This window comes from Lepisosteus oculatus, chromosome 4, assembly GCF_040954835.1.
Source record: "Lepisosteus oculatus isolate fLepOcu1 chromosome 4, fLepOcu1.hap2, whole genome shotgun sequence".
NCBI lineage: Eukaryota > Metazoa > Chordata > Actinopteri > Semionotiformes > Lepisosteidae > Lepisosteus > Lepisosteus oculatus.
The window spans coordinates 57,033,785-57,056,567 of record NC_090699.1 but is presented as its reverse complement, the minus strand read 5'-3'; the positions used below and the strand labels follow the sequence as shown (position 1 = coordinate 57,056,567).

General features: G+C 40.9%; 1 protein-coding gene across 6 annotated transcripts in view; it reads right to left on the bottom strand.

Annotated features, from left to right (window-relative positions):
* Nucleotides 1-1,287: 1,287 nt before the first annotated feature.
* Nucleotides 1,288-22,783, bottom strand: part of ip6k1 (inositol hexakisphosphate kinase 1) — a 43,207-nt gene continuing 21,711 nt past the window's right edge. For 3 of the 6 annotated variants that reach the window (XM_069189403.1, XM_069189404.1, XM_069189405.1), the window contains 5 exons: nt 14,825-15,224; nt 8,967-9,171; nt 8,333-8,514; nt 7,175-7,350; nt 1,288-5,152 (listed from right to left, as the gene is read on the bottom strand). In XM_069189403.1, coding sequence (XP_069045504.1) covers nt 4,592-5,152; nt 7,175-7,350; nt 8,333-8,514; nt 8,967-9,171; nt 14,825-15,224 — 1,524 coding nt within the window. In that variant the 3' untranslated portion in view covers nt 1,288-4,591. The remainder of the gene's footprint in view (nt 5,153-7,174; nt 7,351-8,332; nt 8,515-8,966; nt 9,172-14,824; nt 15,225-22,783) is intronic. The other 3 variants (XM_069189406.1, XM_069189407.1, XM_069189408.1) reach the window with 1 other exon arrangement.

Here is a 22,783-nt window from a genome sequence, read left to right as displayed (position 1 = left end):
TACAAGTTTAATTTGCTATGGGTATTCTTATGCTTTAAGTGACACAACATGCATAGAATTCAGCAAAAGTTACTATCTGCCTGCACACAGTTTTAAAAACGTTCAGAAGTTTGTCTAGTATATTTGTGTGCACTTAGTTGGATGGAATATTAACTAATTGTACTGACCTGTTTTGCAGCACTGATATTATTTGAATGTTTATATGTACTATTTCTAGTTTCAATTGCAAGTTAATATGTTATTAAACCCAATAATAATTGGTTACACTTATATAGCGCTTTTCTGGATACTCCACTCAAAGTGCTTTACAGGTAATGGGGACTCCCCTCCACCACCACCAATGTGCAGCCCCACCTGGATGATGCGATGGCAGGCATAGCGCGCCAGAACGCTCACCACACATCAGCTATCAGTGGGAGGAGAGCAGAGTAATTAAGCCAATTCAGAGTGGGGATTATTAGGAAGCCATGATTGGTATGGGCCAATGGGAAATTTGGCCAGGACACCGGGGTTACACCCCTACTCTTTTCGAGAAACACCCTGGGATTTTTAATGACCACAGAGAGTCAGGACCTCGGTTTTACGTCTCATCTGAAGGACGGCACCTATTTACAGTATAGTGTCTCAGTCACTATACTGGGGCATTAGGACCCACCTGGACCGCAGGGTGAGTGCCCCCTGCTGGCCCCACTAACACCTCTTCGGTAAGCAGCCTTAGTTTTTCCCAGGAGGTCTCCATCCAGGTACTGACCAGGCTCACACCTGCTTAGCTTCATTGGGCTGCCAGTTGTGAGTTGCAGAGTGACATGGCTGCTGACGTCATATAGTCTTACTTCCCAAGTCTTCTTTCCGGCAGCAGCATAGTGAAAAAAATACAAATATTTTGTAGCTTGTGGTATAGGGAAGAGTTCAAATGCACCAGTTTTAATATAGGTTTGAGGCGATTGATCCAGTTTCTTATTCTTAAGCAATTATATGTACAGTAAGTTCCAGAAGTACAAATTCCATGCTGCAGCTGAATGCTTCATGGGATCTCAATTTTCACCTCAAGTGAAAAGATGTTCAAAACAGATCAACATGGAAGATTGTGGCGATACCCACAGAATACTCTGATCCCTTGACCCATTTTATCAGCAAAATCTGCACATATTCCATGTGAATCACTACCCAAAACAGGACATTCTCTGATGCTTCCTATAATCTTAATTTCTATGACATGGAGGGAAATTAAGATTATAGAAAGATTCTATAGGAATCTAAGAATTTTCAGCCATGAGCAATTACAAATAAAATCCAGTTTCTGTCACTTGCCAGTGCTGTTATGCTGCAAAACATTGGTAGGATTTTTATTAACCATTTATTGGCTTAATCCTAGGGAGTACATTGCTCTAACATTGTTACATGAACATTCTAATACAATGAATTTATGCCACTGGGCTTGGCAACTGCTTTCTTTGCACTGCTATACATTCGGAAAATAAACTACTATAAAGCTGCCCAGACATGACAAGACACAAGCATTTGATGTCTGGTGTGAAAATGTAATGTAGCCAGGATTCCCTATTAAAGGACTGATTTATAACTGGTACATCCAAATTTCAAATTGCAAGATTGTTTTCCTATCAAAATTAACAACATGGATTCATATACCTGTAGCACCCTTTATTAATCCAAAGACTCCCTAAGGTGCTCTAGAAAAATGGACCCAGATGAAAAACATATAAAAATATATTCAGGCCCTTTTAAATAAAATGTATGCTCCCTGTACACCAGATATTATAAAAGATTAAATGAGATTAAAATACAGTTCAGTTCTGCTGATGTGCAGCACAGTAGTAGAATCTTTCAGTGTTTTTCTTAAGTGTACTGTTCCAGATGTGTTGCATGTCAATCACTAAAACTAATATATACACATAAATAACAAAAGAGATGAGACACATTTTTTTAAATAATTGTTTTAGTTCACATTCAAAGTTGTCATAAAGATGTCATTTTATATTTCTTCTTAAAAAAATATCCATCCATGCAACAAAAAAAAGATACTTTGAATTTTTGGGGCAATATATTTCTCTACTAATCATCTGACTCATTTCTATGGAAAGACTGGCAATAAACATCCAACAAAGAGGAGGGTTTTATGACTTTAAACCGATCCCCTTTAAAGAGTGCAGACTTTTTTATTTCTTTTAATTTGGCCCAATCTTACCTTCTCTGGCATATAGCAGAAGTTCAATTTTACTAGAGACTGAACTCCACAATAGAAAGAAACAGCACAAACTAGGCTATTTTTGAAATGCTAAAATATTTTAAATAAAGAATAAAATATATATTTCACATTACTAGTATGTGTTTCTATATGACTAATCTGTCTACTAGGATGCAACTTTCAATCCAAAGAGTTTTGACTGCAAATATACATCAAAAGCATGACAGTCTTAATTGGAAAAGACTAGTACCCAGAAGATTTGTAGCAGATTGCACTACGTAAAGGAATTCCTATGAATCAAATTCAAAGGAAATGTAGTCCAAGCCATGCAATATTATTTAGGCAATTAAAAATTCACTAAATTTTGAGACCAGTTGCCCCAGAATGACAGAAGAAAAAATTGTTAAAACGTTATTAAAAATTAGAATTTTCAGCAACAATCATTAGTTTCTGAAGCAGTGGGCACTGAAGAAAAGTAGTCAGTTCTGCTGGTCTCAGAAAAATCACCAAAATGGAAGACCGTAAGTTAGCTTTGGCACTGAAAGATAGGCAATCAGGAATGCTAGCACAGGAATGGTAGACATCAATATCAACACCCATATCACTATGCTAAGAGATGTCAGAAACAGTACATTACTTAAGGAATGACTTTCCCTTTGGGGAATCCTTTCCTAACTACAATCTGTATGCTATCTCTACAGTTCTGTTATACACTTAAAACGGCATTTTAAAATTAAAATTAAGAAAAGTGTTTATTTGCAGTTATTGAAATAAAAATTCTGGTTTCACACCAGTAACTTTAATGTTACCACTGGTGCCCACCCTGGTAATAAAAATAAAGAATTTCTGAAGTTAAAAATTAGTACAAAAAACAACAGTCACAACTTGGGCGGCCTGTATTTCAACACGTACCATATAAGATTTGCTTCACATGAAGGACATCTGTCGATCATTAATACTCCTCTGTAATTGGAAATCTAGATCTAAAACATTTATGCTAACAGAGCACAGGAGTAAAACTGTGCATGCACATGACTGCAACAAAGATTGTGGTTTCTCAATGACACACCTCCTTAATAATCCTATTATCCACACACCTAAACTTCACAGTATGCCAGAGAAGGACATGACAGTGCAAAATTAAAAAAGAAAAACTACAATCTAAAAGAGGTTCTGTCTACAGTGCAAACTTGTTTCATTTTGACAAAGAACAATCTACCCTTGCAACACTATGAATGAAGGACCTTCCTTAGTCATGGTAGAGACAACAGACAGAACAGCAGAACAGAACAATCAGTTTTGTCTCGTTTTTGCTACATGTGCTGATGGAGTTTAAAAGGTTTGACTCGCGGTTTTTTTCAACCCCTTGACCAAAAACACCAAAAGAAAAAACATCGTAACTGTAGTTTGTCTGATTCACTTCTACATGCGATTACAAGACACGGTTTCTTCCAAGATCACCAACCACTCTGCACAGAGGAGTGGCTGAATAATCCCAGAATAATGGATGACCAGTCTAAACTGCTCTCCTAAAACCCTTAAAGGGAGAGTCTGAACAAAAACAAAACATGGGGCAGCTTGCAAGATACAGACTAGAAAAGCCAGAGAGGCTAATCAGATTAAATGATGAACTACATTACCTTTTTATACATGACTGTATATATATATATGTGTCTATATATATAAAGTAAATTAAATGATCCAACAGATCTGAAAGGAAAGCTGGAAAAAAAAACTTGCAAAAAATAAAAACTGTGATCTGTATTATATTGTTTTCTTCTAAAAAAGCTGTGGCGTGATGTTGAGTTGGGTTTAACTTGGATAACTTTTCTGCTAGGAAAGCTTTTGAAACTATTCCTACCATGTAAGTTCCCCCTTTCAGACTCTAATGGGAATACCTTAAACCTGTTGAGACAAATGTTTTAAAGGGATGTCACCCTTATATCCCCCCGCCCCCCAACCCCAACACCATCCCTATGGTGAAGAAAGAGCTTGACCCCTGACTTGCCCTGAGCTGTGACTAGTTATTCGTGGCCTGTGATATACTGAAATACATGTGTTGGCCACATGGTGGCTATGTGCCCACTTGAGGGGTATGTCTCTGTATTTTCCTAGGGGCTGAAGCCACATCCAATCAGGCAAAGGATCCAGCTGGAGGTTGTTACTGTTTTCTAGGCCGCTGATCCATGACAAGAGTGAATGTTATCAGGGCCCTTAACATCTTCATTTCCAGACTGTTTATTGCCAAGGAAGACAACATTCCCTAGCCTCCTCAGACATAAATGTGCTTCTGTCTGGGAAAAGGCCTCCTTGCGTTTCCATGAGAGTGGAGGCGCTGCGGGCTCCGGGGAAGGTGGAGAGCAGGGGGCGGGGCATCTGTTCCAGCTACTGGCTCTCGTCTCGGATACCTTCCAGAATTCTGATCAGGCTCTCCAGTCCGAACACGTAGCCCCTGTCGGGCCCATCATGCACCGTTTGGTCGTCGCGGAAACCTTTGAAGGTGCTGTGGGCAAAGTCTATCATGCGCACATCCACTTTGGGGGGTGGGCGCTTGGGCTCTGAGGGGGGAGGGGGCTCCTGGCGTGGGTGGGCACAGTCAGCGGGCAGCTGGGTTGTCTCTGGAGAGCCGTGTGCCACGGGGTTGGGGCCGAGGCTGGTGTCCCTCTCAGGCGATGCCTCGGCTGGCTTCTGCCAGGGCTCGGGCCCCAGTTCCTTGCCATCGTAGATGATCAGCAGGGAGCTGGAGTAGAAGCGGTAGGAGGCCTGGCGCTCCAGCACGGCCTTCAGATTGCGCAGTTTGCCCAGGACGGGCTCAAAGAGGTCCTTCCGCAACTGGCTGCCATTGTGCATAAACTGGTAGAGTGCATGGCGGAAGCCCTCGATGGACAAGCCCCGGCCATAATACTTGTTCCTGCACAGATAGTGGCCAGTGTTCATTTGGTATACCTGGGGGACATTTAAAAAATGAAGAAATCAGTGTGTTATTCTAAGCATACTGACTTGTCATTTTACACATCTCTGAGATACGCAGAAGTGCAGTTTTATCGTCGTGCTTATCTCTGTTTGAGACAGATTCTAAAGGAATGGTACTTCAGCAAGGTTCGACGGTCAAAAAAATTAAGGGTCCCCACAGGTAGAGAAACTCAGCGTAACAGGTGTAGAGGTTGAAAAAATAATAATTTTATTTTTCTGCATCAGTGGACTCTGCTTTTCATGCACACAGTCCAATTAAAAGCCATTACATTACAGTACCATCGTACATTGCAATAAGCATCTCGATTCTACCTATAACAGCTACTACTCAATCTGATAACATCTATTAATGTCTTGTCTTAGTATTTTTCACTTTGGGTGGAGCACCAGACTTTTCTTAATACACAGAAAACACTGGCAATGGAAAAATCCAAGTCATATCTGAGCACAAAAGGGAAAGTGCCTGCGTGCTTCCTCAGAGCTCATCCTAATTTGAGTTGCGTCAAAGGGATCGATGCAGTTCATCACTCATGTCTGTGCCTGTCTAGCATTCCCTCTGTGCAACCTGGCAGGAGGGAGACATCAGAAAGCAGGAAAGTCATTTCCAAATACCACTGTCTTTACAAAATGTGTGAGTTCAGCACTGGCTGCTCTGTCATGGTTATACAGATACTGGCTGGAAAGTGTGTATATGAAGGCACAAAGCAAGCATGCTGGGACCAGGGAAAAGATTTTCATAATAAATCCAATTAAAAACCAATAAAGCTGGTTCAATTTTCTTTCCTTGTGGGTGCGTAAAACAACAGCAACATATTCTACAATCCTGAATATGTAATATGTGGTGCCCCATTTGCTGAATCAGAAACCAACTAGACTGCAGATTGCTACCAGACAAAATTATTTTTAAATCATTTTAAATAAATGTATCTTTAAAATGTGTCAAGCTTTAATATTTAATGTGCAATTTCTGATATCATTTATTATTACTCTTCATTTCATACCAACAATTAAATTTTGATAGGAAAAATCAAGTTACTTGTATTAAAAATAGTATTTATTGCACTTAAAAAATCCAATATAATCAAAACAAGGATATTATCATGAAAAGAGAAGCTAAAACATTATTACACATTAAATCTACCCAATCATATGCCAATCGCGCTGACTGTTGAATGTGTTGAAAGGGCAGACTTCAAAATTATTTCACTTATAAGGCTCTCAGAGGCCAGGCTCCTGTCTATTTAATGGAGCTGGTTAATTTATACAATCCAAGTCGCTCACTTTGATCACAGAACGCAGGTCTTCTTCTTATTCCACATATTAATAAAAAACAGCTGGCAATAAAGCCTTTAGCTACAGGGCCCCTAGTTTATGGAATAGTCTGCTGGCCTACGTAGGGGATGCCTAGTCAATCTCTTAAATCCAGACTGAAAACCTATTACTTCAGCCTAGCCTACTCACACCTTACATCATAGCTCGTTGCAACTATGGCTAGTGGTGGTGCTGTACATGCCACTGTGTGTTCTGACCAAACTATCCTATTCTGCTCCCCACATGTAAGTTGGATGCTGCACCACTGCCATGGATCAAAGAGGGACATCGCGAATAACAGCTATCACTTAGGAGGATTTGCTGGTCAACAGAGATCTGCATGGAGTACTGGAACACAGAAGGACATGGTGGAAGACTTAATACTCCACATGAAGTACTTTTTTTAGAATTGTATAATGTTAGCATGCCCAGAGGTGTTGGGAAGCAAGATAACCTTGGAACCTTGGAACTTGGAAGTTTTTGGTTCCTCTCCTCCGTTGTCTTCTGGCTGTTTCTCTTTCTGTATTGTAATGTCATGAATTGTCACACAGCTTTGTTAAGTGCTTTGGGGCAACCTTGTTGTGAAAGGCGCAATATGAAAATAAATTGCACTGAATTGATCTCTGTAACTTACAGTGGAGCTCTAACTCCTCAGGGGAAAGGTGTAGTCGAGAGTTTTCTCACCTGCATGCCACACACACGCACCCCCAGAGTGGCAGAGGTGCTCTGCTCACACTTCTTCATCTGCCTGGCAGCCTTCTCCTCAGAGGCGTCATCGCCGTGCTGCCGGGTGCCCATCTTCAGGTCCAGAATGCAAGGATAGCTAAAGTGGTGCACGACGTTCTCTAGCAGCAGGAATTCTGGGAAGGCAGTCAAGGAGCAGTAAATACGCCTAATGCTAGAGCTCCCCTTACCTTTCTAAGCCACAGAAACAACCCAAGATTAAGTCATCAGACCACAGCTCAAGTAAAGAGAAATTAATTTGCCTCCAAGCACCTGAATGTCCAGTGGATTTAATTATTAAACCTAGAGATTAAATCTAGTCATTAAATCTGTGGCTTCTCTAGAACTGACAGGTTACTGACAGAGTTGTAGGGTTGACAGGGCTGATGGGTGACTGACAGGGCTATAGGGTCTAATTCACTTTCAAGGTAACAGTGGTGCAGGGATACACAGGTACATTAAAAGAAGTTCATGAATACTCTGTAAAATGATTTCAAGATGTATGTTTGAGAATTTTGCCCACTCACAAAAATAGTATTTGGTTTGAACATTTTGAAATAAGAAGTCAAAGTTTGAGAAAAATCTTATCTTACTTGTTCTTGGGACTGTCCTGCTTAATGACATAATCCTGAAAGATACCTATCTTCTTGTACTCTAGCAGTATAGCCTTTAAAACTGAGAGCACTGCTCATGTTAAAAGCTGGAGCCATGTTTGAACTCTACAGTAGCTGCAGTACCATTCAAAGAAGTGTAGATGGCTCTCTCTGATCTGGGTGTTCTCCGACCTGCTGTACAGTGAGCACGCCATCACCACAGCCTCTATTTTTAATAAGGGCCTTTACAAACAGCTGTTGTCAAATAAGAAATGTTACTTAGATTTTAATGGTTTGTCTGTTTGCTTTTTAACATAACATTTGTCAAACAAGGGGGGCACAGTCCTAGACCATCAACAAACAGGAATGAATGTGTACATGCGCAACTGGGGTTAGTTTAGCCAAGTCCTGGTTTCTACAACATGTAGAAAGGTGGGGAACACAGTTAGGAAGTGAGCTTGGCATGCTGGACATTTTGCGAGGTAGCCGGTCTAGCGATGAAAAGAAAGAGACTGGGAAAGGATACTGTAGAGCTTCCTGTCCTTGGATTCGGAGCGCATGCGGCTAAGCTGCTGTTTGTGACAGCGCAGGCTCCAGGGGTTGTAGCTGATCTTCTCCGAGGTCAGCCCACTGTTGCCGTCCAGCATTTGGAAGGGCACGTCTGAGTGGATCTGCAGCTCCACGCGAGGGCTCTTCAGCTCCTGTAAGCTGTGGGGTGCAAGGCATACGATATGGGCTCCCCAGGATCAGCAGTAACAAATCAGCAATCAATCCCCAGCACACACATTCACATAATGTTCTACATTCTCATTTCAAAACTGATCCTTGCCCTTCTATTTCACTTATTTCCTTCAGCTTCCACACATCGCCTGGAAAATCAGCGGCTCAGTGTGAACACGTATTTTCCTTAGTCGAGGTAGAGACAACAGGCAGAACGGCCAAAGACCAGAACAAACAAGCAGTTTTGTCTTGTCTTGCTTTTGCTTCATATGCTGTCATAAGGCAACAGAATGTGAGAATCTCATACTGCCTCTCTGCGCACCTCAGCAGAACTATTAAACAGACTTGGCTTGTCATTTTTCCCAGCTCTTGCAACAGATCCTTTGCCCGCCTCGATAAAGGCACGCACAGTCGGGCTCTGGGGGGGGGCTGGTCCTCACCTCTCAGTGCTGTCGCTCTCTTGCGCCGCCCGCTCCTCCTTGTGGTCACTACTGGAGCGGTGCAGGCTTCGCCGGGAGTGCTTCCTGCGCGGTTGGTCCCGTTCTGGAAGGTCTTCGTGGTCCAGGCCCTCCGTCTCCACGTAGGGGTACGCCACCAGGTTAATGTAGCCGTCGCTGTCGCCCTCAAAGCACACCAGCACCATGCCTGCAGGCGGGAACCGAGCCAAGCATAGTCACAGGGAGCACCTCTATCTGCCGAGAACCTGAGTTACCGCACCAGGCTGGTCAGTCTGCCACAGAATCATGAAAATCTTACCTTTACATTACATTCTCATACTGCTTGTTCTTCAGTGTTTGGATTAAACAATAAAAACATCTGATCGCCAAAAACAACTCTAGCTTCAATTTCTGGTTTTTGTCTTGACGATAACGATTCCTTTTAGCGCAAACAACACTATGTAATTCACTTCTAAAGTATATGGTAAGACAAGAAAAGACAGCCAGCACTTTTTTTCTTTAGAAAACATTGTCCAAAGCCCAGTTTTCCTTCCTCTGGGACCTTTATAGTAGATGAATGTAGCTCTTTAGTTAATTCAATAAATTCAGGCCCATTTCTAGGGATGATCTTCATTAACATCTCCTTTTGACTCCAAGTATCTCTCATGTATAATACATCGTGTTGAGCCTTTTGTCAAAATTGGAGACAGGGATTAAGAATTAAGAATTTGACCTAATACAGGGATGGGTTGATTTAATTCCATTAAGTCACAAATGGGTGAATATTATCATTTAGAGATACAGGATAGCTCAATTTTAATTTTCAGGTATTTTCATTGAAAATAATGTTAAAACTATTTAAATGTGCCAAGTGTTTAGAAGCTGATGATACGAGGGTGACCCATAAAGCCTGCTGGGATGTGAATTCAGAGCTGACCACTCCTGAAGGAGCTCAGACTGATCAACAACAGAATGGGAGGACCCGAAGGAAAATGAGGTTGCTCTTTTGATGTTGGTGGATCAGTAGGTAGCACTCTTCCCTCTGGATCAGTATTTCCAAATCAATGTCCCTAGTATGATGATAGGAGACAGTCTTCTGTACAAGATGCGATCTTTTGATAAGATGCTAAACTGAGGTTCCGACTAACTAGTCTTTAAAGATGCCATTACACTGTAAGAGTAAGCGTGTTAACCCCAGTGCCCTTGGTAAATGCCACTTCGGACTACAACCTTGACTCCCTAAAATTTCCCTTTAATTTAATTGATAAAGCAGTCATCTAATCTGGTATACAGCCAACTATATTCACAAGTGCAATTGAACAGAATCAATCACTAACACAAAAAGCTATTAACAGTCTGCAACGGTAAAGTTAAATAACTCTCAATGTCTGGTTGGGCGTTGTACTTTACCACTTTCCTAAAATTGATCAAGTTGATTTAACTTGTTAAGGGACAAATTTATGTAATGTGACCTCAGCCATAAAATGGCTGGAAAACAATATTGTGGTTTAAAATACCAAGAATGTAATATTCCGAAAAGCAATGTATAAGAATAATAGTTCACTGTTAAATGTCTTTTAAATGTCTTTTTTTTGCATGTGCAGGTTTGTAATATATAAATGTGTATACAGTAGCAACCAATATAGCTTCCCTAGCAAAAAAAAAAACCTGTACATCTGTGGTATATCGTAACAATAAATGTGGAAAAAATTCAACCAATGAGAAATATTACCTTTTCATTCAGAGGCAGCTACGTTTTCAGGAAGCTTAAACACTAACGTAACAGGAAAACCTCAAAAAGGTTAAAAATACAGGCTAGATACAAGATCGCATGACTTGAAATAATGAAAAACTGCTGAGCAGCAAGGTCACTTCACTGTGCTTTCCATTATCCCAAGCAGTAGCACTGCATCCTTTCATTAGAAAAGGGCAGGAGAGGGGAGAGTTAATAAACCAGTGTCTTTCTGCTGACTGGCAAAGTGCTGCCTTTTTGTTCTCTGATCCCTCCTTGATGATGTCACAGCCAGCATGGGGAAGTAATGAATGGAGACAAGGCTGATGTCAGAGTGCAGTTTAAATGCAGCCAGGATCAGGGGGGTGTGGACCACAACACGAACACAGTGGCTAATTCGGGAAAGGCTAAAGGCTCAGTTTAATGAGCCTAAGGATTTGGCGTCTTAGCTTGTTTTGCAGTGGTTTTAAAGAGATGGAGCCCAGATCTGAGGTGAACACGTACTTGCCCTTTCTTCCTGCAATGACAGATCTCCCCCCAGCAGCTGATCGCAGGGTAGGGCATCTCTCGATGCCAGATTTTGTGCAACACGGGCGCTCAGGGAAGCGCGGAAAGGTTAAATCGTAGAAGGGCAAACTCCTTTTGAGTGCACTTTCACACAGTCAGTCAGGCTGCTCTCAAAGTACAAATGACAAACATGACAAATAAAACCCTGCCTATCCATGACCAGGCAAAGTGCGCAGTTAGTGGAGCTTTTAAAATGTGTTTCCAGTGAAATCTGTCATGGGATTTTGACTGTTGAGCTATTTTTGTAGATGAATTAGGCTTTCTCCTCCCCTAATATTCAAACAACAAGCCCACTCACTGGATTCTTCCCCTCTGGTCTGACACAGTTATTAAAGCCTGTAGTGACCATTTTCTTTACCATTAAAGCATTTTTCTACTGGAATGCCCTCCACACCCTTTTGAAGCTAGATCAGCAGTATCATGAAAAAATCCAAGTAGTAGTCGGAGTAAATGGAATTTTTCCCTGGATTATTCGGTCAAGCCACAAAAACATACTTCAATATGATTACATATTCCCAATCAAGAGCCTTGCAGTGTTAGAAATGCAAGAATTATTGACCCGATAAAGACAAATCCAGCAGTATCCAAAAGTACTCACCCCACTAATTAAAATGATTATTAAACTGCTTTACTTCATATGGCATTAATGGATGAAAACATCTCTTTTCAGGCCAATGATAGTACTATTCCAAATGTAAAACCCTGCTGCCTTTGTAGAGTACTGCAATACATGATACTACAATCAAAGCACGCAAGACCCTTAGCAAGACTTTACCGTCCTGAAGACCAAGCACATGAGATGACTTTCCTCAACAAGAAGTGTGAATTATGCCATTCTATTCCCATTGCTTCTCTTCTGATTCAATCAAGTAGCAGTGAAATCTTTTAAAGCCATCTTTTTAAGACCGACAGTAACTGGGCTATGATTTTCCAAGGTTAAACACTTAGTGGGAAACACAGTAAAGACTGCAAACGTCAATGATCATTACAGTGTTGGATCTGCAAAAGAGGAAAGTCAAAAGGAGGTTGACTGATTGCTGTAGGTTAAAATGTACTCTGAGCATCAATGCTAACTCAACAGGTCACAGAAAACAGAAGCACTCAGGCTGACCAAGCAAGGTTAGTCTATGTTCTCCATAGGGCACCTGTCCAGGAAAGACAATAAAACCTAAAGGAACAAATGAGTGTTTGCCTAAACAAAATTCAAAATATTTCTAACTCATAACTGTATATCAGCTCCAAAACAAAAAAATATCATGTGTGATGCTACATGATTTGTGTTTTCAGTTGCCCTGCCTTTTTTAAGCAAATCTACTTTTCTAACCACAATTGTGAAAACTGTGTGAATAAGGAAGCTCAGAATTGTGTTGCAATGCCAACACAACACACACAGACTGGCCACTCCCCTGCTGTCCTATTTTTAATCCATTCTCCATTTCAGTCATACCTTTGTTGTATGAGGATAATTCACCAGCCTTATTGTCATGTGTTAACAATGCCAAACTTGTGGGTATGGGCTATTTTTATCAGCGACAGATAGGCTACATGGGAGCAGAAGAGTCAATGAATGGAAAATTGGGAGAGTAAATTTGTTTGCCCCACTCTGGAAATAGTACAGGAGTGACACTTTTATTTAATTACTCATTTCAGCACAACATAGACACTACGTTTATGGCTAATGCGACTGAGTGAGTGTAGAATTACTTTGACCACTCTATTTCCTTGAATGTTATACAATCCCATGTAAGGAAATATTTTTGTTTAAAACATTTCTGACGGAAACTTTGAAATAGCACTCGCTTGGAATTAAGAGAGTGGGGTGCATTAAAATGATTTGCTATACCGCTATAAAGCTGATCTACATTCTCGGCAAGGAAGTATTAGTGTGCATTAAAATGATAAAACGTTTTACGAAGCTGCTGATGACCTGTTCAAAGGTATTTGCTCAGCAGACCTCCTACAGCTAATATTAGCCTCTTCTTCTCTATTAAAAAGAATATGCATCTCATAAATTCAGCCAGTCTGATCTCTGGCTCGATTAATACAGAACAAAGACCTGAACCTGCAAGGGCACTGACAGCACTGACCAGAAAAAAAAGGTCTGTTTTCTTGTTATAATTTAACATTGGGGAATTTGCAAATAATAATCTCTAATGGTATAAAGTTCCACCTGGCCTACAAGTCTGCTTTTGCTCAGCATTGATTACCTCAACAATACTGCCAGATAATGGGATGTTCACAGCCAGTAAGAGAATAAGTGAAAAAGCACTGTGCCAGCTCCAGCCCTTAATTAAAAGCTGGGAGATGTTGCAGGCTAAATGCACCAGCTGGTGCCAGAGCCTTTGTTGGAGGTCAACTTTACTTGATGTACTCCTACCAATATAACGACCAAGGATGCATGCAGTAAAGCACCAAATCCAAAAATGAAGCTGAAAGGAATTATTCAAATCCATCAGACTCACTCAAGAGGCAGTATTTGCAGACCTATTTGAAGCAGACAATGTTTGCAAAAAATGAACAATTAATTTGCTTATGCAATCAAAAGCTGAAATAATCTGAGCACAATTAGTTAACATTTCATGGTTGCTATGGCCAAATAAATGTATAACTGAACTGAGTACAGGGTGAAGCTTATTTTTCCATAAGGGGAGGCAAACTAAAAGAAAACCCTTTCAAGTGACTATTCATTAAAAATACCAAGATATTTATCCCAAATACTATTTATTGCATCAAAATCAAAGTATGTTTATTCTGAGCATATTGGTTGTCTTAGATCGAGTTATGCCTTTAACCAATTATTAGCTTCTCCTTACAGGACAAGGTGTTCCGTCTCGATGATTTGACTCACAAAATCAAAACCGCACATAAACCTATACTCAAAATTATTATCAGACCACAGAACCACCAAACAGCAATACATAGTTCTCTGAGCTTTGTTTTAACTCATCTGGCAAAAAACACAGGCTCTAACAATGAGGAGGGGATCATAATTACCCTGCCATCAGTTAAGCTCTGAACATTAGAAGTAGAGCAGGAAATTAGTTAGATTTGTTAAGGCTGATCTGGTATTATGCTGCAGAATGAAGCTCACCAGCACTATGCCAAACTACTTATGAGTATGCAAAGAAACAAGTAAAGGTTTATTCCATGCTGAAAGGAGAAGAGAAGAAACAACGTTTCAGCTGTGGAGCCTTCTTCGGTGTTTTCCAAACATTGTGTTTCTCTTCTTCTCTTTTCAGCATGGAATAAACCTTTTCTTGTTCCTTTACAGCCTACGCATGCTGACGCAGCTCCCTACTTGAGCTACTCATGAGTATTTTTTTTTTAAACGGAACTAAAGATTGTGCAAGAACAAAAAGATTAATTTCTTTCGTCTCTTCAAATTATTTACGTAAAAGAGTGTTACACTGGCGTATTAGATTACCGTGCGATTCAGGTACAGCTGAATCGAGTTGAGCGAGCTAAGGTACAGGCAGCCTATTGGGAAAGAGGAGTGTTGCTTTACGAAGTGACCTGCGTGTCCTGGTAGTGCCAGGAGTGCAGAACGAAGCCCAGGGCTTACCTTTATACTCAGGGGTGAATTCCTTCATCTCAGGTGGCAAAGACTCGTAGAATCTCTGCTCCCGGGCAATCAGAGGCTTGCAGACAGTGTGGTCATCGTAGCGCATCATGCTGGTGTGCCCGCCCACTTGGTGCACGAAAGGCTCCAGCAGCACTCCGCCACGCCTGCCTGGCCCCTGGCTCGCGCCGTGCTTGCCCACTTCCATGGTGTGCGAAAGGCACATGGCGTTGGCGGGCCGCGAGGCACTCTGGGCATGGGCTCGGGCGTGCAGACCGGGCGAGCGGGGGGCGCAGGGGGTCGGCGGAGATCGCACGCTGCCACCGGGTGGGGGAGGAGCCAGCCCGCTGGCCACGCCCGCCAGCCAGCCAATCCCGACTCGCGGAGCTCTGGAAGATGCCTCCTGCAAGACAGCGGACCAATAAGAGAAGAGTGGTGAGAACACTTATGGAACAAACATCACATGGCATTGAATGTCCGCAGAACGTATCATTAATAACAAGGGGACTAATTTTTCCATCCTTAACACACTCAAGCCGGGATGTATTTTCTGATCCAGCACAATCCATTAGCAATGCCTCAGGAAGAAATATGCCACTTTTCATGTTTTGATACTTGGGAACTCTCAAGTAACTTAAGCACTAAAGGCCTTATGGTCCAGACATTGCTAGTAAGAAACTGGTCTTTCTTTAGCTTGCCGTGATAAACAAACGCACACAGTTGACCTTGACCTGTCAGGGAAAGGTGGAATGAAGCCAGCCAAATCATTCTAGTCTGGCGATGCAACAACAACCCTGTGGTTTGCGTACTGTGAGCCTACAACCCTGCCTACTGTACGTACCTACAAGCTAACTGCATTACCGGTCAGAGCCAGAGCTATCCTTCATCAGATGCGTAAGACATCTCACTGGTTACTATGGGATAGCAATGTGAAGTAGCCAAGTAGATGCCCTGACAAGTGTTTTACAACCGTATTACATAGTACACAGTGCTCTGGCAAGGAGGTTGTGGGTTCATGTGGAGACACCTTGCTGTTCCTTTGAGAAATGTAATTTACCCAAATCTCTTCAGCAAAGCAAGGTATATAAACTGGTATCTGTTTCTGCATATAATCAAAAGTAATTGCAAACTGTAAATGTATTAAAGTGTCAAATTAATTGTACATTACACTATACATACAGCATGTACACTGTATATTATAATACCGTATATTAATACCAATACTGTGTATTAATAGTGTATTATTACACAACCTCATCTTACAGGGAGAAGTGATCTAAGAAGAAAAAAGAACTGACCATTGCATTCAATTTCCAAAAGTCTGATTATCTAAGCCCTGCCCTTGCCTTGAGCAATATCAGATCACTCTCCACAGCCCTTCACTTCCCAGGCACATATTCTCAACCCATTTCTTCTCAAACTAGCACCAGAAAGGTAAATCTGTAATGCATGACTTTCTTCTGCTTGTCCAAACAGTCTAACTTAAGGATGCCAAATCTCCTACAGAAGCACCCAATTCCTAAACTAACATACTAAACTAATAACTAAAAATTAACATACCAAAAATATGCCAAAATGACAAAAAACTCAATGTAATTATATTGGAATACAATCCATAACATTTTATTTTACCTAATTAGGACACGTACATGATGGCATGCAGACTCAGCACATGGCTGGGATTCATGATGACCTACAAGTCTGAAAAAAAATCCCTTTCCTGTCGTGAAACATTTCCACAAGGTACTTATCAAATTGATTGGTTCACCCCTCAGGAATTGCACTCCAAGCACTTCCATGATGCTCGGTCAATTAAAACCTTTTGCACAAAATTCCTGCTGCACAAGAGGCAGTATCAAAGACTAGACAGGCGTCGCTCAGTCTCCCTCAGCAGCATATCTGAGGTAACTGCTGGACAGAGACAGCTCTCTTATGAGCTGGACTGGGTATGACTGGGTCTTTCACCCCTGACACCAAGTGTCTGCAACCACTGATCAATGTTCCTAAATATTGCAAAAGTTCGAGCACAGTTTGGAATGCGGGCAGGGCTAAAGTGACTTTGGAAGCCAAAATCTTATCTTGACAAGGCATTCGGTACTGCAGTGCATCAGGAACCTGATCACATTGGCTGCTGCAGAGAAACAATCGGGCGACAGAAATCTGACCAATTGCGCTCCTGCCTAATCTGATAATAACCGATCAGACATCTTATTAAGAGTAACCCTAATGCTACTGAACATCACCTGAGAGCCTGTGAACCTATAACTGACCAATCGTGCTGTGGAAACGAATGTACCAATCAGGTTCAGAGGAGGGTCAGGCGGGGTCTGCATGATAATCCGGTCACCTAATCTGGTCACCATCACCATCATTCTGGTCATGGGAGAATGATGGGGGTATCCTGTTGCAACAGGCGAACCCAGGCCACTGTCTCTGGACTAAAGCCACACAGAAGAAAAAGGGGTCCAGATTTCTCTCTGCCAGGAGTGCATAACTGGTAACTTGAGGGTTGCTGAGGCCTTTTGGCTTGTACTCCAGGTAATCTCTTAATCTCAAAATTAAACCAACTGATTTAACCTTTTTCTAGGTCTGGACTGGAAGCCCTCAAAGATCATAGTCAGCACATGTTTTAGAGCTTTAATCCAAAATCTTTGGAAGAGGAAAAACAGGCGTAGCATGCTTCAGATCTACAGCATATCTCTCATTTTTACAGTTAATAAAAAGTAGGAATAAATATTAATATAGTAACTAAAAATTTCCTGGAGAAAAACTAGTTCAGCATTCATCTAACATTTATCATGTTATTTTCTCATTGTTGCTTTCTTATGATTAAAGAAAAAAGGGCAATTTCCTTCTCCATTAAATCCATTAGTTAAATCCCTCCTTTAAAAGGCAATGATCCAGTGTCTACGCAATACTGGGAGACCAGCCCAAGCAAAATCTCACATCACTGACCATATACAGTAATTAAATGGATTGAAATAAATGAACACAAATTAGGCCTAATTAAGAGTCATACATACTGTACATCCCACCAATATTAGTGAAGTTCTGGAGCTATTTATTTTGTTAATCTAGACTTTACTGGTTTATTTTCCTACCAGAAATAAAAGCAATAACATTTTAATTAAATATGTATAATTAAAATGTTAGTTAAATTATTTATCAGAAAGTTTTAAAACATTTACAAAAATTAAACAGTCATGGTTAAATGCAATGTCCCAAAAAGCTACTTGCAGCATTACTTTTTCAGAGAAAGATGCAATGCAAATTAACCTCCATGGATGCATTTAACAACAGCAAAAATAAAGAAAAAACAAACGATACCCAGTCACTCCCTTCCCCCTCGCAAAGTCATTAAGATGATAAGTTCAGAACCTGGCAGCAATGAGGAATGTAACTGACATCATTCTTGTATTCTGGTAGCTTGCAAATGATTCCTTGATCAGCTCTTTTGTTTAGTTTTGGTAGGGCTCTCCAAATTCAGCCACACTATAACTGAATTAAATATTTTCTTCTTTAACAAAGACAGAAGGGAATTAAATGCTGAAAAATTAACAAAACCCACAGTCTGACAAATGCCCAAGACAAAAACCTGGAGAGCCAACACCACCAATAAAATGTAACTGCTCACGTTAGTCCCGATACCAGAATCTGTCAACTAGTGCATTTAATATAAAGATAAAGGCTAGATTTTTTTTGTGGGCTGGAATTATCTACAATAAATCTTTAATGCGAACAGGCACCAGAAAGTATGGGAAAGAACAAAATATGGCATGACAGTCCAAAGCTAATGTTACATATTTCACGGCTGATACTGCACGTGACAGGTGACAATGCACCAGAGGCCACAGGTATTGTAGATAGTGTCTTCCATAACACTACAATACACATCAGCACACATCAGTCTCAACAGACGTTAAGCTGCTAGAAAAACCTTGGTTTAATTAATTCTTCTATGGTTTCTCTGCTCCAAACAGCTTCCAGAGTGTTCAAGTTTTTTTCCTCTACCTCCTCTACTGTTACAAGCCCACCAACACCTATGGGCTACAATGTGTCCACAGGAGTAGCCTTCAGTAGTAGTTCATCTCTGTGAGGCCAAATCATTCATTTTCAACTCATTTCTAATTTTTAATGAACTTTTAACGATGGTTTCATTGCCTACAAATTGGAACAATATGCTGATATACACTACAAATGCAATCAAATAATTACTAACATACAGACACAGAGTTTTATGGCAGTTTGTTTTTGTAATTATTTCTAAACTATACTCTTTGACTTGTTGTTAATGAATGCAATATGGTTTTCAATTTTTCAATTAGTTGCAATTTCATTTCCACAATGAAAGGTGTGTTACACTTAAGAGGTGGTTCTACAATATGTTACATGAACCAAATAGCACAGTCTAGTCCAAATCAATAAATGAATCGTTGTCAGTCCTGTATGACTACCTCATATTTTCTATTAATAATAGCTGGTGGATTCAGTTACATTAGGTACGGGCATCCAACAGGGGGTTAGGTTAGGTTAAACTTCTTCGAACAGGGCCAAGCTTTAAATCTTGTGATGCAAGACTGATCTTCACTTGCAGCAATATAATAATAGCTGAAAAGAATGAATCATCACTACCCCATCACAAAAGAGTTTCCAAGCAGTTTAGTGTTTGTAGGAGGTCCAACTACTGCTTTATATTGAGTTTGCATGTTTGCTGTTATGACAGGATTTATATATCCTTGTAAGAGGAGGTGCTATCATTTTTTTTTAAATCTTACTGACAGCTTTGTCAACATCGGTGAGAATTGAGTGCAGGAATGATTCATCACAAACCACTCGTCAGAAACATGCAAACCGAACCCACACCTGTCCTGCACACCCTTCAGCACTTTATTAGGCAAACAAACATGCACTCGGGGTTACAAACACCTACCTTTCCTGGTGGAAACAATACCCTGTTCAATAACACTAGATCCACTTCATCAAAAAAATATCTTGGCGTTCATGCTTTTTACAATCTAAATCTCGTGCACATTGAAAAGCAAAATTGTCAAATGAATCTAATTTAATATTAATCTAAAAAGTCAAAACTGATGAGCAATGCAAAATAATACACTCCGTATAATTTACATCCTAAAGAAATATGAGATTCTAGTATTTTTCTAAAGTTAAATTAGGCTGGTTTTGGTTTGCTTTTAAACAAAACACACTGGTGCTCGCAGGAGATTCAAAATGGAAAACATCATGGGAATTAAATAGGCGTTAACACGCCTAAGAATGAGCGTCATGCACACACCTCTGTTCGGAACACTATGTTTCGTTGCTCTTGGCAGAAAATGGCAAGAGTGGACCAGGTCTGGGAGAAGACACACCAGCAGGGAGAAACGCTCGTGTAATGATAGGACGTCATACAGTCAGCTCTATTCCCACCTGCATGCATTTCTTTCAGAAACTGTGTAGCCACGGGGAATTGGAAAGTCACAAATGTAGACAAAACCCCAGCAGCTGGTTAAAGATTAATTCAGTAGAGGTAAAGCATTTTTTTCATTTCTTTAAATCCCTGATGATGGCACAGTGAACATTTTCACATTCACCTTGATGCTGAAATCCACGAATGACAGAAGGAATCTGAGATGGAAGGCATGCGAGTGTCCGGTGATCTCCTTGCCAAGCTATATTCCCTTTACACCTGACAAACTGCATCAGCAGATGTTGCCACGTTACTGCATATTTAAGGAGTGAGTTCAACCTGTGCAGCTCGAAAGCAAGACGACCCCAACTGGAAGCCTCCTTGGACAAGATCTTGCCATGTTCACTAAAATCCCAGTTTTTATTTTTCCAGAATGTAGCTGTTGATACCTTGTACAACACTGTGGCATTCCGATTTGGGGGGGGGGGGTTACCATTTTGAGCTCAGTCGCTAGGGGACAGTTTTCTCCAGTCATGCGATGGAGTGTTAGAAGCTATGGCTGAATTCTGCTCTGCTTTTTCTACACAATTTCCTATGGTATCATTACAGCCTCATCAACACCCCTCACAACCAACTAATCATCACGCCCACATCTTCCTTTAATTCACTACAAGCTTTAAAAAGGTTTGCTGCACACTACTCAGCTCTTTTCGTAGTAGTAGTTTTTACCCATCAATACTTTCAATACTCTATATATTTACGTTTTCTGAACACTCAATAGTTTTTTACATTTTTCCATGACATTTTGTTCCCAGGCTTAGAAATTATGTTTACAGTTTTCTGGTACTGGATCCCTGCTTTTTATAGAAATGAGCAGGCTTTAAGGGTATCCAGAGAATGTAGTCAGGAGCTCCAATGACAAATTGAGCCAGAATTCAGTAGCCCAAGCCATCTCTCAAAGGAAGAAAAAAAAAAACACTCTTGGACATGCATTATGCCCGGTGCGTAACTAGAGATGCTGGTGATGTCTTCTGCGTGCCTTCAAAGCCCTGGCTCTGGTCCACCAAGACCTGCGTATTGATTTCAGTTTCTAGAAAGAGAAACGGGGTAAAGTCTGTGACGTAGACGTGAAAGGAAAAAACCCAGCCTTGTGCCACAGTTCACACAGAGGAATCAGCAGTTTCTGTCCTTCAATGACACCGGCTACTCAGTCAGAAAATCTGCAGGGCAGCCTGGTCACTCAGGAGGAAACTGGAAAAAAACCATTGAGTCTCCGTCGTCTAAGTGAGGTCCAGTGAAAACTGAAAAACCTCCCCGAAGGTGTACATGGCACAGCTAAAGCTGAATATTGTATGGAAATGAAGATAGCATTTCCCTCAACAAGTCAAGGCTTTGCTTTCCGGTCTTTGAATAAAATGTTGTATAGTACACTGCTTGAATGGCTGAACTAGTCTGAACAAGACAAAGAAAGTCTTACAAAATTGTAAAAAAATCCATTGGGACTGGCCAAATTCCACTGTGCAGTTTATTGCTTGCACATAATCCATTGCAGTCTATTCAATCTAACGGATAACAAAAGATTTAACTACTCATACAGTGGCTGTACAATTCTGATAATGTATAAGTCATTAGCTTTCCTTAGTGAGTAAATGACTGAAAAAAACAGTAGTAGTTGTCTATAAACCTTTACCACCTAAGACCATAAACCTCATCATAGACGCGTGGAAGTCATGTGCTTGCACATACATGGTGCCAGTTCTTAAGCCCCACCCCCCATGAACTTTCAGCCCTTCAGACAGGTAGATAAGTGCATTACACTGTCAAGGAGACCAGACAGGTAAGAGCTGTTGAGTTTTAATAATAATAATAATAATAATAATTCCTTATACTTATATAGAGCATTTCTGGACACTCCACTCAAAGCGCTTTACAGGTATTGGGTACTCCCCTCCACAATGTGTAGTCCCTCACCTGGATGATGCCATAGTGCATCAGTACGCTCACCACACATCAGCTCTCAGTGGGGAGGAGAACAGAGTAATGAAGCCAATTCAGAGATGGGAATTATTAGGAGGCCGTGATTGGTAAAGGCCAATGGGAAATTTGGCCAGGATGCCGGGGTAATTGCCTTAGAGCTGTAAAGGAGTCCTGTGTTCTCCAATAAGAGATACGGATTCAATCGCTCACAGTAAGAAGAGGGATTGGTCAGTTGTGGCCAGGAGCTTTGTTTTGCAAAACCCTTTGCATTTGACTAAAATGGCCTTGCAGATTTGGTTAACAGATTACCTAAAGCCTTGCAGTAGGAAAAGTTTAAACTACTTCCTGATCACTCTGATCTTTCAGTCCTAGAGAGGTGGGCAAACGCAACTAGACTCCAAATCTGCTGAGCTCAGAGTCCACCTCTCTCCCATTGCCCTTTCCTACAGCAAATTAAAAGACTTTTAAAGGACCTGTTGCTCTTCCACTATTCAAACAAACACAAAATTACTAAATATCTGAAAAAACAATTGCCTGTTGCCCCACTAACTTCATGCTATTTGTCAAAGCAGTGTCAC